At 48.0% G+C, this 15,919-nt stretch overlaps 1 protein-coding gene across 1 annotated transcript in view; it reads left to right on the forward strand.

The window, feature by feature from the left end:
- LOC131215530 (uncharacterized) overlaps positions 1 to 15,919 on the forward strand; it is a 48,649-nt gene that overhangs the window by 23,294 nt on the left and 9,436 nt on the right. The window contains exons 5-6 of the mRNA XM_058209920.1: positions 379 to 464; positions 4,404 to 4,640. Of these exons, the coding sequence (XP_058065903.1) occupies positions 379 to 464; positions 4,404 to 4,640 (323 nt within the window). The remainder of the gene's footprint in view (positions 1 to 378; positions 465 to 4,403; positions 4,641 to 15,919) is intronic.

The following is a 15,919-nucleotide window of genomic DNA, read 5'->3' on the forward strand; positions in this document are numbered from 1 at the left end:
TGAATATAGATGAGACCGACTGCGCCGGCCGGTGTTGACCGGGTTTCCATTTTTCTTGCCACTCTCGGGAAAATCGGCTAACGGCACAGAAGCTGTCGGCATTGCGACGTTCCTCCAATCGCCAGCCCCCGGAAAGACCCGGCCAACGAGAGCGACGAAGAAGGGGACGGCACGGGGAGGCAATTGTTTACCCTGTAACGATTGCAGCCGGCCGTGCTCGGGGCAACCTCGGGGATGCCCATTTCCGGTTTTCCGGATGAATCCCCCGGAAGGCGTATTCTTCGATGCACTTTACAGCCGGCCGCTTTTTTAAGCTCACGTTTTGTTTCTCTCTTTCTAATGCTCTCTCTCTCTCTCTGTCTGTCTTCGTCGTTACAGGTCTTTCATGCACCGATGCAAGCGGGGACACCGTTCGAGTTCCGGATCCGGTACAAATTCATAAGTCAATCAGAGGCCATTGTCAGGTAAAATTATTCCCCCAGCAGCCGGCATCGACGGCTTAGCGCTGATGGAGGTGGCGATGATGGTGAAATATTGCTGGCGCTTCTTGAGCTCAAGCCGACCGACCCGAACCCGGGGTCTTGTTTAGAAGAAAATCGATTGAAACGACGAAACGAACCCGGCGCAACGGCGTAACAAAAAAGAAACTCAGATTGAAGCCCTCGAGCCTAGGGGAGAACCTTTCCCGGAACATGGCCCAGGCTCAATATGCAGAAGATTGTACACGTAGCGAAGGACGTGTCGCTTCGCAACAAATGATGCTCCTCCGCTTCCCGACGCTCACGCTCCTCGCCAGGCGAGCTTCGGAAGACACGAGGACATGATACATTATGGCTTATTGCAAAGTATGCTCACGTCCCACAGTGAGACAGAGAGGGCCAAGGGGCCAGGTACGAACGTTGGCCACCTTCCAATCAAACATCGGCCTCGTTGGCACTAGCCCCACCACCACCATTGGACTCATTGGACTGAATTGGCGATGAAGATGAAGGAAGCATTGCTTCCGGCCGGCCCGGCAGTAAATACCGGAGAACCCGGAGACACATGTTCATATTTCCGAATGATTTGATTTCATTCCGGGCCCTCGGTTTGCAGCGGGGGCCCAGCTATTGACAAGAAATGAAAACTCACACACCGACACAGAGCGGTTCCAAAGTTCGGCAAACATCATTCACCACGTCGCCAGGTTCCCGGTAAGCAAACATGCAACATTACCAAGCCCGGCAAGACTGGCCGGCTTCGGAGTACCCGAGTCCGAGATGTGTTGGGATTTGATTGGAATCGCACGATTCTCGGCACGGCTGCCGAAGCAGGAATCTTGGGGTTCAAGATGCAGGCAGCCCCTTCGAGCTAGACTCCGGGCTGTCATCGTTCACAAACTTCAACTGACCGACCGGCCGGTGATGCAGCACTCGTCGTGTCTCCGTTTTTTTAAGTGGCACGATACATATTTGCTTTTGGGAGCCTCTGGGAATTGAATCACCAGGCGTCTTCGTCACCGAGCGTCCAGTCGGAAAATCGAATAAATAGGGAAATCGATAGAAAGCGGGTGAAAAACTGGTCCCATTCACACCGTGAGCAAGTCCATTGAACAATCACAACTATTTCGCCGTCGGTTCCGATGTCCCCCCGGGTGGTTCGAAATGTCAATCTCCCTTCCGTAAAGTGATAAACTTTCACGGCGCAAGTGCTTAGCGGAGCGAAAGTTGGGCAAAACTTTCGATTTGATTGCACTGCGCAGCGCAGTCTGCAGCAATGCGCTCCGGCAGCTCCGGCTGTCCGACTGTAACTTGCTGCAAAATCGACTGATATGTAGCGAAAGATGCTGCAGAACAAAAGCGGAGTTTGATCCGTGAGCTTGTGCAAGTGCTCTTCAAAATTGATCCGTAATCTCGTCATAAACATTCTGCTACATCGGCAGCAGCACGGCCGGCGGGGATCAGTTTGAAGTTTGCTGTAAACTGGCTGAAGTTTTAATCACTTAATTTTCCACCCATTGAACCGAGTTTACCGGGAAAACGATGGAGTGATTTTAGTTCTGTTAATGTGGGAGAGAAACCTTACCGATGTCCACCGGAAGGGCAATTAGAATAAATATGTTTGTTCCCCCACAGTACAGTGCGCCATTTAAAGTATGCATGAAACTGTAACTGAAGTTGAACTGACACCGTAAGCCCGTAGCTTCAATGGTATTGATCTCGCCAAACATTTGTCCGCTAAAAGCTCTCGGTCCAAAGTCAACAAGGCAGGTGAACGAATCGGGAGATAAAACGATGGAACTCAGAAAGACAGTGGCCTACGGCTGCAGGACAGGACGAAAATAAAATCGATTCCAATCATAAATGGAAATGTTATCGAATTCGATATTGAAATGTTAAATAATTCAACCTACCGTCGGAGCAGCTCACTGCTCCGTCACTGTTGGGAAAATCACGACCGCGTGAAAGATAAGCAGGAGCAGCAACGGCAAAATGGGCCAACTGGGGAGCAAAAATTAAAGAAAACTGCGGACCGGCTTTCTCTCGCCAACAGCCGCGATTGGACCCGACCCGGGTTCGAGAAGGAGGCACGCTCTGTGTGCTGGCTCCAATCATGGCGCCCATCCATCGACGGAGCCTAGACCCACCAAAAATCCGTCTTCGTGACCGACCGACCACGAAAATAACGGAAGAAAGAAGAAAACAAAAACGCAAGCGAGGTGATGTGTCGATTGAGCGTTTTTCACCGAAACCATTTGCTCCCTGTCCCACGTCTCGCCTTCTCCCGCTCCGCTGGCCACCGCACTGGCGTTCATTTATTCAACTCAATTTGAAACCGATGAAGTGGAAAATTGATCGCAAAAACATCACCGCGCCCGAGATGGCTGACTGACTGTACATATATATACATATTTTCTGTCAATCTTTTTCTGGCTCTCTCCTTCTATTTATTGATGGAATTTTGCTTCGTTTTTTTTCTTCTTGTTTTGGCTGCACATCAAATTGTTGAATGAGTGATTTACGCGTTCTGAACTGTCCCGCGTGGGTTTTATCGGTCGTTTTTTGTTTTATTTCGCTCCATAAATGCTGTGGCAAATGTCGTTTTTCACATTCCGTGCTTTCATTGCGAGTGACGTAGAAGTTTGTGTGACGTAAACGCTCGCTTCATCTCTGGCTTTATTTGCCCTGGATTATTGCCACTTTAGCAGAACCTAAGGATACTCATTATTTAACTGTACAATTCAATTTATTCACTCTTCTAGTTTTTGGCAATATATTTACATGTTCGCATCATGCTGTTCTTTATGTTGAGATACTTCACCGACCTGTTAGTCATGCAAACATTTCGAATTATTTCACCTCTTTATCAACTTTAAGGCCAGAATTAAACTGCATCAGACCATGACTAGTTGCGAAAAAGCGGCCAAATTTACCAGAATGTATAGAATTATCTGAAGCGAGCCATCCGGGACTATGGAGTAACCTCAGAGAACATTTACTTCAAGTCCATCCAGATCCTGGCCTATGATAATGCCATACACATTGTTACCAACGGACGAAGGAGTGTGGTCCAAAGTGTTTCCGTACGTACAGTGACCAGTTATGATCTATCGTCAACTCACCTTAAACACGTAGTAGGATCAAACGGTCCAAGAGCAAAAGACGATAGCCTAATGATATCTCATTTTATTTCACAATTTCCATGCCTTATTTTTTTCCTTAAGATTACCCTATTTTTATCTCTTTCCTTCTCGGTGGCGGTCTGACTTTTTGGGTTTATTTTCGTCCTATTGATCTATTGTTCTTTGCTGTAGCCATGCGTTTCCTATGTTTATCTGTCGTACTGTTTGCATTGCTCTTGCCTGCAATGTTTTTGGATGTAAGCTCGATCCACTCCGTTCCTGGTTTGTTTGGGATTCGTAAAACTCCCTCGGTTCTACGTCGGTGTTCTACGGCGTGGACCTAACGTTTTAGAATTCGTAGAACTGACTTTATTCTTTATTGCTTGTGATGATAGGTCGGAATTCGTCGCGTTCTCAATAGACATTATAAAGTCGAAGGCTCTCCGATGTATAGACATGGGGATAGTCAAAGCTGGGGTTATACAGAACCTCCATAATTAAAATACTCACAAACACATCATCCGAAAGGAAGATGCTCAGATCGTGCCGAACGAGCTGTACTCTCTGTACGACAACGTTACTGATGCTTATATTGTACGCCTCGCCAGGCCAGGGTGGGCTGATCATGTCACGAGAATGACGGACGAATGCGACGAGTGACGTTGGTCTAACAATATACTGGTTGGTTAAACTGGTCTCAACTCGAGCCCCAAACATTATTGCACCATTTGTCCATCGCCGTCTCTTCAATATAATCAATAGTGTTCGATATAAATTAAACATATTCCCAAACTCTTCGTAGATACGGTGCCCCGAGCGAGCTGCTGGAGCTGGGCCGAGTGACGCCCGGAACGTACTGCACCCGGCAGTACGACGAGTGTTACCGGAAAAAGTGTCGCCTCCAAAGCCCCAACTATCCGGGCATGTATCCGCGGAACGTCACCTGCTACTGGACCATCCGGCAGAAGGTGGTGCCCACCTGCAAGCACGCGATGGTGGCCATCAGCCAGGAGAACGAACACAAGGCGCTCGTCAAGCGGTAAGACACAACACAAATCTGTAACCTTAAGTCTAACCCACCTTAAGGAAAACCCTACTGCATGGTGCTTTAACCGTGAGCGCTAAAATTGCCTGCACTCCAACGAAAGCCTGCGAAACTCATTCCGGCCGTAGCACGGATTAGCGCGGAGAATTATTACGGATTCTTCCTTAATTGGGGAGTTCGCGTAAACAGCACGCCGAATAGCCGAATAGCGAGTAGCTTTAAACCTCCACTGGCCAGTGTGGGCCCATGTCAACAACATAGTCTGGCCATGCGAAGAGCCGCCACCGGAAACCGTCGTCCTTGCGGTTTTCCCTTCTTGACCGGCCCGCCCGGCACGGCCTAAGGAGAAGTTAGTTGCCCAAGTGACTACCGAAAGTGCTTCAATCGAGGAGCGGCGAACTGGCGAAGCATAAAGTACATTACCACTTATGCCGCGCGGGGTCTCCTTGCCGGATGCAGTCCCGTCGCGGTTGGGATGGCGTACATACCCACGTCCTTTTTTTTCTGCACACCATCACCACCACCGTCTGACTCATTTCCGGCGGAAACCCTTTCGGCCCATCCCCCTGGTCGCCGTCCCCGTTGGGACTGCAATTGGCGTTTGGCAAAAGTCTGACACTTTTCCGAGTGTCCCAGCGGCCAGCGACTTCACCGCATTTCCGGTGCATCCCTCCAAAGGCTAGTTCCGGGTATTTTTGGGTTGAAAGCGTAGCAAAAAAAAGTGTGCGCAAAACTTTTTCCACAACTTTTCATTAATTTAATTCCCCTTTTGTTTTGCGCCCGCCATTTTCGGCCGCCACCACGTTGCCTTTTTCCTCGACTTCCGGCGGTGCGCTCAGTTTGGAGGTTCCCCCTATTTCCGGCCCTCTCTCGCCCCAGGTCCACCTCACGGTTTTCTTTCTTCGCTGCGCTGCGGTGGACAGTTTTGCGTCCATTTTGTGCCCGGGTTGTGTTTGTTCCTTGTTTAAACATCTCGTCACTTCGGTTCCCTTGTTGGGGTCCCGCTTCTCTGCGAAACGCGAAGCGTCTTTAAGCCGACGAAGGAAAAGTTCATTTGGAGCGAACGGAGCCACGGACAAAATCACGCTACACTTTAACGCACAGAAGTGGCGATGAAACATGCAGTCATACAAGCCAAACTTTGGCGTAGCGTTCGCGGCCCCCAGGAGCTACCGAAAAAAAAACCCGGACGGGAACTCCCTCAAAAAACTCACCGAACGAGTGAAACTGGCGAGAAAACTTCAAGCCCCCGGTGGCGAGTAGAAATTTATTTAATAATTCAGGTCGTATTAAAAGCTTTTCGAGTTGCGTCTTGCGCCCCGGAATGCCGGAAACAGTGCGCGAGCGCCTCTCCGAAAACCGGAAATGAACGCCGCAAACGCAAAATGTGTTTACGTTTGCGTTCGGCAACAGTGCCGACTGCACGCGCCCGGAACTTCCGCCCGGCGGCGGCTGCGAGGCCGCCGTTTTTCGGGGAGGGAGTTGGAGTGGCCCAAATTACCAAAGAAATGGAATTTAAAAGTTGTATGAGCATCCGCTGGCGAGCAATTTCAAGCGTTGGCGCGACGGTGCGTTGAAAACGAGTCGAATGCCTTCCTTCTTAGAGGGTCCCTCATTGACGAGGGAAACCTCTTCCTTCGTATCGACGTGGCGCGCGTGTGGGCCTTTTTAGGCTTTAAGGAACTCCTGGTACCTGCACCGAGATCCACGGGTGCGAGATCGTGAAAAGCCGTGAACACGCACTGAAAGACACCGCAACACCCGGTGACTCAGGCTCAAGGAGCGCCTGACATTTATTAAACGGCTCTATATTTTCTAGCGCTAAATTTTGCACCCGTATACTCTTAATCCCCGCACCGAGCTTGCTGATAACGTTAATCCCACCACTACCAGGACACCGGGAGGCAACATTTGCATTTTTCCGACACTCCGACGTCTCGCAACTGACGCGACAGGGACATTATCTGTAAATCGGCAGCGAAACATTCGCCGCAAGAGGCGAAGGAACCATGCATCGGCCCTTTGGCAGCTTTGGCAGTGGGTGAAATTAGCGAGCAAATGATACTCGAATTGTATCCTGTTTTCGTTTGTCCTTAGGTTGTACCAAGGGTACCGAACATGTCCCAAACAACCGTAATTGTATCATGCTACAATTGGGGCTTCTTTCGAAACTGCAGATCGTAGTCTTCCCAGTTCCTTTGGTTCGTTTTGGACCAGTGGTCCATACAGTTAAATAATGATAATGGTAATGGTCAAGTTTAAGAATTAAAATGAGCAGAACGAAAATCATATCTGAGGAGCTTCGATTTAGGTAGAGATTGTTCTAAATTATTTGAAAGACCTATTTGTTACTGAATTGCTTCTTTTTTCATACATTTATGCCACACCTCATTTGTTTATGCCTCTTCGGTCAAACTCTGCTTAGAACTCTGGTATCAGCTTGGAACCTTTGTTCCAACCGCATGTTCTCTAAACACTCTGTTTAAGCTATCAATTTCTATCGACTGTCCATCGAATTCTGGCATTCGATAGGAATCGTCATCTGCGCATTCTGACAAGCTCAACTGAGGCAGTGTTTTACAAATGCTTCCAGCTTCAGCAAACCTTAAGCAGAAAACTTTACGCTAGGTACTTTAGCCGCATGCAACGTGCAATAGCTACCGACCCTAGGTTAGCTTGCAACTATTCTGAACCTTTGCGTCATTGTTTTTTAGTGAGTCTGACAATTTTACCGTTTCCAATTCTCAACTTTGGTCCCCGATATAAGAAGCTCTGTATCTTCCATTCTCAATGCTACCAAAGTGTTAATATTTTGACCCCTGACAATGATTCATATGGGACATTCCCATCCTTATGGGAGCTGCCCATCACCAACAATGGTGACAAAGCACAGCTTTTCCATTCTTTGTGCGTACAGCAAACTACACGAATTAATGTTTACTAAGCAGCTGCATTCCTGCTCTAAATCATACGTATCCGGTTAGCACAATGACTTTGTCCCGCTCGAGATCCGTATTGACAAACACTTTTGCCACTTTCTTAACGCTGGCTGGCCTAATTTTGACAGACTTTTCAAAGAATTTGGCATAAATTAGGTACCTTGAATCTGGCCAAATAGGATGCCTATCCCTCGTTCGTAAGCTGATGGTCTGACTCTTCGGATCCCTTCCGAGTATCACTTACTTAATGCTGACGATCTCAAGTTGCTTTCGCCTTTACGTAATCCGTCTGATTGATTGATTGCCTGATCACTCGGTTCGTCGGTGAGCTCGCAATAACATGTCTCTTAATATCAGTAAGTGTAATGTGATTTCACTTTCAAATATGAAGGCTTCGTTGTTATCAACATACCGCTCTTCGGCTCTTTGGTTGTCTCCTTGAGTTGAGCTGATCCGTGACATTGGTGTGTCCTTGGAACTGAAACTTCATGTGCGCTACGCCGACATGATTGAGCCGGCTTACAGAATGTTACGGGTATATCCGATCCTAGACTGCTCCTGCATTGCGTGGAATCCCCGATATTCGCGTTTAAAATGCAGACTTCCCGTGTTGACTCGTCGACGCTAGTTGCTTCTTGTCGTACGTACAACAATTCCTCGTCACTTATAGAATTTAATATGTCCCTTAGTCAGTGTCGCAATGTGTGTTATATAATGCCTTCAGAGTCACCCTTTCTGTCCTTTATTCCTAAACCGGTCACCTGATTGAGCCTATGTTTAAGAAATAAATAAATAAAAACCTGAACCAGAACTATAAAATGGTTGACTTGCACGCCAGTCAATTTGTCCTGAATTCTAACAATTTAAAAATGTATTCTTCAAGTCATAAATGGGTAATGACATATTCGAAAGAGGACAAAATTACCCACCGAAACCCTCGGATTGAGCCTCGCTGCCCTAGTCAGCGGTTTTGCGATCAATGGGGACACCAAAAACCACTGGAACCGTCAATCGTTGAGTGCATCGCGTGGCGTGGCTATCATCGGCGGAAGAAAAAACCGCAATCATAGCTCGGTAGCGACCTGAACTACTCCAATTCCGGCGGAATCCCTGCCACTCCGGCTCCGTCAACGTGGTGGGTGGGTGGAACAATTTTCAACATAATTATCATCGTTGCCATCATCAGCGTAAACGGCGTATTGCCGGCCGTCGGGGCGAACTCGGGCACCGTCTGCTGCCGGAATGGTAGCAATCACGGCACGGCACCCCGAGTCCATGAGCCCTCTGCTGTCACCCGGAATCCTTGCTGGCGCAGCGCACGTAGAGGACGGGGTTGGCAAAGTGGCACACAACACCACCGAGCACGGAACACGCACTGGGCTGGGCCGACAATATTGACGGCCGTCGGCAGCAGATCGTTAACATAATTAATAATGAATCATTATGAAAATTTTCCGGAAATTATTTAAATCCAACACCGCCCGATGGAATATTCGCACGCTTCGCCGTTCAAACAGTGGACCGTTGCCTTCCGTCGTCCGTCGTTAGGTTTCCATTATTTTTCCTCGTTGTTGTTTGGTGGGTGATTTGTGAGCCAGGACCCCGACAGGACCTGCAACAACAAGAGCACTGCGACGGGGGGAAACAAAAAAAAACACGCCCAATGTACGGGCGACCGCCAGCTGACTGGCAACCAGCGAAGGTCGGCCAAGCGAATCGGTCCGTCATCCGTTCGCCGAAGGAGCAACTTCGCCAGCATATTCTTCGCATCGACCACCCCCTAAACGGGGAGGGAAATTGTTATACTTATGAATTAATGTTTAATTTCCCTACCTCTGCCACACCAGCAGCCTCGCGAACCCGGACCGGGGCCCCGCAATCTAATTCGCGCCCGACGCCATCGGGCCCCCATTATCGACTTCATCAAGCATTTTGTCGCTCCACCGCATCCATCGCTGAGTGGATGCGGCCCTTCACTGGAGCCGGACCCAGATCGGATCTCGCATCTCGGGCAGCAACATAAAACTTTGGCTTCGCCCTTCGCTCCGTTCCATTTGGCCGTCCGGTCGAAGAGATGATTTCTTGTTTTTCTTCCCGCCGTGCCGTGAAGCGTGAAGCGCGTTCCGTTCGTGGCCGGCACCGTACGCCGGCCAACCAAACCGATTTCGGTCGTACCGTAATCAGAATATTGCTTCCCCGCTCGGTGGTCTCGTAAAACGGAACAGGACGTTCACTGCTCCTCCTCCACGAAACTCGATTTGGCCGTTCGAGGTCCGGGTCCGATGATTAATGACGTGCGCGCGCCGAGACGCAATTTTCCCAGATTTCCCTGTTTGACGTTTGGTGAAGCGTTTTTCTTATCAATTTCGCCCTCACCCAGCCCAGGGTTATCCCATCACTGGATCGGGTGTCAAGATCGAAATCTTCGCGTGGAACATGGATCAACGGCCATCGGCCGGCAACTTAACGGCAAGTTTAATCAGATTTTCCGTGATCAGCCCGAAGACAGCTCCTGAAGGTTCGTTCCGTTCGTCCGGCCCCGGCACCGGCCGGTCTGTTGAAGGCTGATAGATAAATCATCCCAAACGGCTTCCGATCCAATCCACGCACACGCGTGGACCCAAGCCAGGGCTATGCTGAATACTGGACGCTATGCGTTTTATGTGGTGCCGACGAGGTGTGAAGATAATTTGAATTTTGGCTTCTTCCAGCTGCTGACCCGCGGATCTGGGTACGAGAAATCGATTCACAAAAATAACAATACGCAGGGTGGTCAAGGCTCGATACGATTTAGTCTACGGCTCGTGGGGATTCGACCGCTTAATGGATTCATGCTCCTTTTAGAGGTTTTCTATTGGTTACCAAATAAATTGGCCATGTAACCGCTGGCCTCAACAGGTTAGCTCGCACAGCGGAAATTTTTGTCAATCTCAAACTTTGTTCAAGATGTCTTTTGGTAGAATACAAATACAATTGGTTCTGAATCATTTGGTTGTTGGGGTTTGTTGGCGAGCGCCCGATTCGTGTTTTGAACGAGGTGTTTGTTCCACGTGATTATATTAGTCCGTATCTGGTGGTGCTAAATGGAATTGAGCTTTTAAAAAGGATACCGAAAAATGAATCAAACTCTTTTCACACCCATTATTAGTTTGCTGTTTGAACAACGAATACTTGGAATTCTGCTGCGGGAAGTAAGCTCTCAATTCCGTTTCAAACAGCTTTACAAAGGCCTCCAAGTTGATGTTATTCCGACCGACTTCCGCGCCGCGTTCGATTGCGTCAACATTATTGTGCAATGGCTGAATTAAATCCTAGTGGCTATCTTATCGAGTCCTAGATGTTTCCAAGTTTTTCGTAATTTCTTTTACACAGGAGATGGCCGCAGATAACTCCGACAATCTACACTAGGATACGGATACAACTGATGTCCTTATACTAGCCGTTCATTTGCCTCTCAGATTACAGAACATTGACGCGAAAATCCAAAAAGCTAACTTTAAGTTTTTTGTAAGGCGTTTCGTGACCAACTGGGGTCTGACTACTCTGAGCTGTAGTCTTATCTTGCCTAGTATTGAATATGCGTTCCTGCATTGAAGACCTGAAAAACCCCTCAATGGGACTACATAGCTCGGTGGCTTCACGAACTTCTCTGTGATCAAATGCACGTATCACCCTTGCGCTACGAGATTAAAGTCGGCTCTCAGGTCAGAGTATGAAAGGTCTATTTGCCTGTGATTCAAACAGTCCACACCTTGAGGTTGCGTTTTTCTAGTTCTTAAAATTGCTTTCGGAACCCTTAAAATAATTCGTTACATAGAACGAAAGCTTTAAGTGGCATCGATTCGGTGGATGTTTCTTCACTCACCGTTTAAAGTCCCCTTCGAAAACTGAAACGCCGTGCTTCGTCCTTAAGTAGCGCAGAAACTCTTTTTTACATAAAATGCTTCACCAACTTCGCCAAAGAACCATTGTTTAACGATGAGAAAATCTCAAAAACTAACTTCCCATCCCATAATCCCACCGGAACGGCGCGAAGCCACTGAGGCATAAGAAGCGATATAATGCTCGCCACAACTCGCTTATCATGCACCGGTTATCGCGCCGAGATAGCGGAACCGAAACCGGCGCAAGGACATACAAAAAAAAATGGTAACCCCGCCTTGCGTAAATCACTTCTTCTTGCGTAGCAAAAACAGGGATTCCTTATCGAATCCGAAACTTAATTCTCCGCGCACTTGGCGTGCGCGACGAAGGCGGTCAAAACTATTTGCTAACTTTTAATTAGAATCGAGAGGTAAGAACCGGGCACGGTAATCGGTCGGGCCGGGGAAAACTCGCGGGTCGCTCGCGGATTTTTTCGCTGCGCCACAATAAGTTCACCGCAACCCACCCAACAACCCTTAGCGGATGGCAGCGTTCGGCAAGAATGCACTTATTTTGCACGTTTTCTACCATCCGCAAGACTCGGGGTTTTCCGCGGAACCGACGCCCATAAATCATTCATTACCTCACCGTGGCCACCGCCGCCGCCGCCGTAAGCCTTGAAACCAGCGGAAAGCCGGCAGACAACCCGTTACACTTTTATTCCGTTCCTTTCGGCGGCCCGTTCCGGACTTTTTACCGTTTGTCGCCCAGTTTTACTGCAGTCATTGGGCACGATTTTCCGCACTACCTATCCGCGCCCGGGACTCCCGGGCGATATGAAACTATTACAGGACCGCGGTCGGATGGTCAAGTTTTGCCACTCTCGGTCCGGTCCGGACTACGCCGCCACGAAACAACTTTATCGTTTGAGCGGCAAAATCGGCAAATAAAATGTGTTTCCATCTATTATGGACCGTGGCCAACGGAAAAGGAGACGGAAGGAGCACCGGGCCATGGTGCAAGGAGGGGTGCAGCTTTTCAAAAATCTCTGTCCTGTAGCTCAGGAAACCCAACGAGTTTCTTTTTTGGACGGAAGATCATGAACCCAAAGCACGGCGTGTAGCACCCGAAGCATTCGGAAGAAGGTTTTCGCTGGCAGCCAACCGGTTAAGGAGAGACAGACAGAGAACGCGAGGAGTTCATAGATGGCGGAAATCGCGAACTTTTCGTAGAAGATACCGCATAAACACACAGCACAGCGGTGTGGCGATGGCACCGGCGACGACTTGCGATAAACGGGTGACGATAAAAATATCTAATTTATGAACTCCAGCAGTTTTGCCGGCGACTTTCCACCGGTTTCCCGTGGGCCAAACACTCGAAACAACGGCAACAACAACAGTGGAGCGCGCGCAGAGGATGTTTTCCGGGGGTTTCCATTTTGTTTTATTGCTCGGCCTTTTTGCTCGCGAATTTCCTTTGGTAGCGGAGTCGGAAAACACACAAAAAGGGCTCTGTATTGGCCTTGTACCAAGCACCGAGCACCGAGGGTACCGTCAGAAATCGGAAAGCTTTTACTTTTTCCCCATTTCGCAGGGTTGGCCCTGGGGAAGTTAGTAGTAATGCAAGCAGGAATCGAGTTTCCACTGGAGGAACCACCGGAAAGCCACCGCAACCGAAACAGGGTGCCGATTGCAATCCGGTCGAAACCGTCTTTGGTCAAGTTTATGGAGAGTGTAACTTCAAAACGGCAGCCCGGCCGTTCGTTGTGGTTTCGCCGTGGCCGCGGCCGAACAATTATGCCAATCACGTGCACTGTGGTGGTAATATTGGGGCGAGAGTAGCACTCGAAGAAAGCCGGTCTCCCAGCCCATGGCCCCATCATCGGGTTTCGAGGTTTCTGTTTTTACCGTTAGTTCATTCGAACGAACATACTTCGGTAGTCGATAATGGAAACGGCAGAGGGCAATGTTTGTTACCAAATGTTTTATTCCATTACGAAACAGGCGTTTTTAAACTGGATTCTCATTCTTGTTTCGTTCGGAATCAACGGCATAATAAAAAGTAAAACCAAGGAGCATTATTTACTTTCTATTCAACACGAAAGCAACCGCGATCTGACACATTCGCTTATTTATTTGTTACACAAGATACAGCGATACAGGTTTCAGGACGAATTCTCGATTGTTTTGTAACTTTTGCACCCGAAGTTATGCAATCCGCACGACCACTGATGATGTTTAACATGTTGATGTCGTCCTAACAAATTTATTGTCTCGTGCTTTCTTTTCACGCTATTTTCCTTGCACATTTAATCAAAACTTCCAAACTGTCTATCGTCATTCGCTTTGATGCAATCACAGTTCATCCTCGTTAATTTTACATACCCTGAATTACACAAAAGAACAATACTACGCTAACGGGTAAATAATTTTTACATGCATAGGCACACTCGTTTGTTCGAATAAAACATAATTAGTTTATCTATGTCACCGCCATCATATAAGAATAGGATGGAAAAATATGTAAAACAAATGCAAAATGTGAATATTTCATTCTCTTCTATTAAAGAAGAATCTATTTACCTTTATCATGATTTATAATACAGGTACGTTTGAAAAGCGTGCAAACGATCGCTTTGAAGTAGTCAATAAAGGTTTACTTAAAAAAGCATTTGTTATTAATATTTTGACTTCGATAGATCAATTCTCAGAATTTACGCAACCGAGAACGCCGAAAATTCTGATTGATAATAGTTTTTTTAAGAATTTAAAAAATATGTAACTGAAATCCTTATACTTTGAAATCGCCCAATATTTAACCTTTAGTGGATAGTGTGTTCGACATAAAACGTTCACTCTCCGATGTTCGTCTTAACAATCGGAATATTTTCCATTTCTTACTTATTGTCGAGATTGGAGGATGCACCTGAGTAAATTATGTAATTCATGCAAGGATCGTTTTGTTTCATTTCATCCCATTCTGCCTATGCCAACTCACTTTGGATCGTACGTTGGGTTGCGTTCTTATCATCCGCTTTCTGTCAAGTGCAGAGTTTGAGTAAAAATACTTGGGCAAAGAGAATACTAAAGCTGCCTTCCGAGGCCGATTGGAAGTGGTCTGTGATAACCCTGCACAACGCCAGCATAATGACCCTGATCACCTAAACCATAAATCGCGCATTTCTCCCAAAACAAACCAGTTCGTTGGAACTCCTTGAGGAGATAAATCAGGAATTTCGTTAGTTATCATCTAGGTGTCTAAATGTTGTTCCGATCCCAAAACACACTGAAACCAGTTAAAAATTGCTACTCCTTGAACCAACACAATCTGCACCAATCTGGACATTGTCTTCAGTAAAGGAAAAGCCGGAAAATTTAGCACGACAGCGGTGTTATTATTCATAAACCGCCGTAAATTAAGCTTCGAGTGCATGCAGCGATCGCACAAATCCGACACAGCTTTCGCTGACTTCATCGGCAAATTTCAAACTGCAACCCGAACACGAGTCATTACAAGCGTGTGAGAAACTGCAATTTTCTCCCTCTCTCTCTCTATCTCGCTCTCTCCTTCTCTTTCTCTTTCTCTTGGTCTTGGCCCCTCGCCCGGCCACCCCAATCGCGGTCACCATAATTCACTGCCACGTTGCGGAGCGAACACATTTTCACAATTTTCTCCAACTCGAGCACTTCCTGTTTACGAACCACTCGAGCGTTGTACCCGGGGACTCAGGGTGCGCTCAATGCGCACACGGAATCGGGGAACGCAAGGCACAAAAACACGGGAATCGAACAATTTGATCACAAAAAACCACGCTGCCAACGAGAGAGAGAGAGAGAAAGAGAGAGAGAGAGAGAGAGAGAGAGAGGGCAGAAAAACAGCAATTGTTTATTAACATCGGTGAATGGGTTGGAAAAGCGGAAACTAGTTTCGTGGGTTCCGCCGCACCGCCTGCCCGGCGCGCCGATTTCCACCCCATCGGCGCGTGAGCATAAATTTTGCGAAAATCGTTTTCCACTTGTCTTCCGGCGGCAGCGGCGGCGGCGGAGTTCGCTCGTTTTCGGGCTCACACAGGAAATTCGGAGCAACTTCAGCAACTTTACGCGCCCCCTGCCCGGAGCCCATACGCAGCCGGGACGCAGCCTCGTCTGTGGTCTTGTAAGCCGCCCCGTTTTGGCAGCGGGAAAATGCCGGAACTGCCGGAGAAACAAAAAATAAGCGGAAAACCTCTGAATCAGCACTCAAACACACACACACACGCGCTGTTCTGTGAGGTTTGGTTTATGAGAAAAGTTGTACCTTGCGCGCCGAGGAATTCGCGTCCCGTTACGGGTTTGCACATATGCCAAGGCTGGAGCGGAATTGGGCATTCGGTTCGACACACACTATTTGGTTACATTAGCTCCGATCGGAGCTGGGAGCCCGATGTTCGCGGTGCTCGAGTGCAACGCCATTTCAAAGGCACACAAA

Source organism: Anopheles bellator, chromosome 1, assembly GCF_943735745.2.
Source record: "Anopheles bellator chromosome 1, idAnoBellAS_SP24_06.2, whole genome shotgun sequence".
Classification (NCBI taxonomy): Eukaryota; Metazoa; Arthropoda; class Insecta; order Diptera; family Culicidae; genus Anopheles; species Anopheles bellator.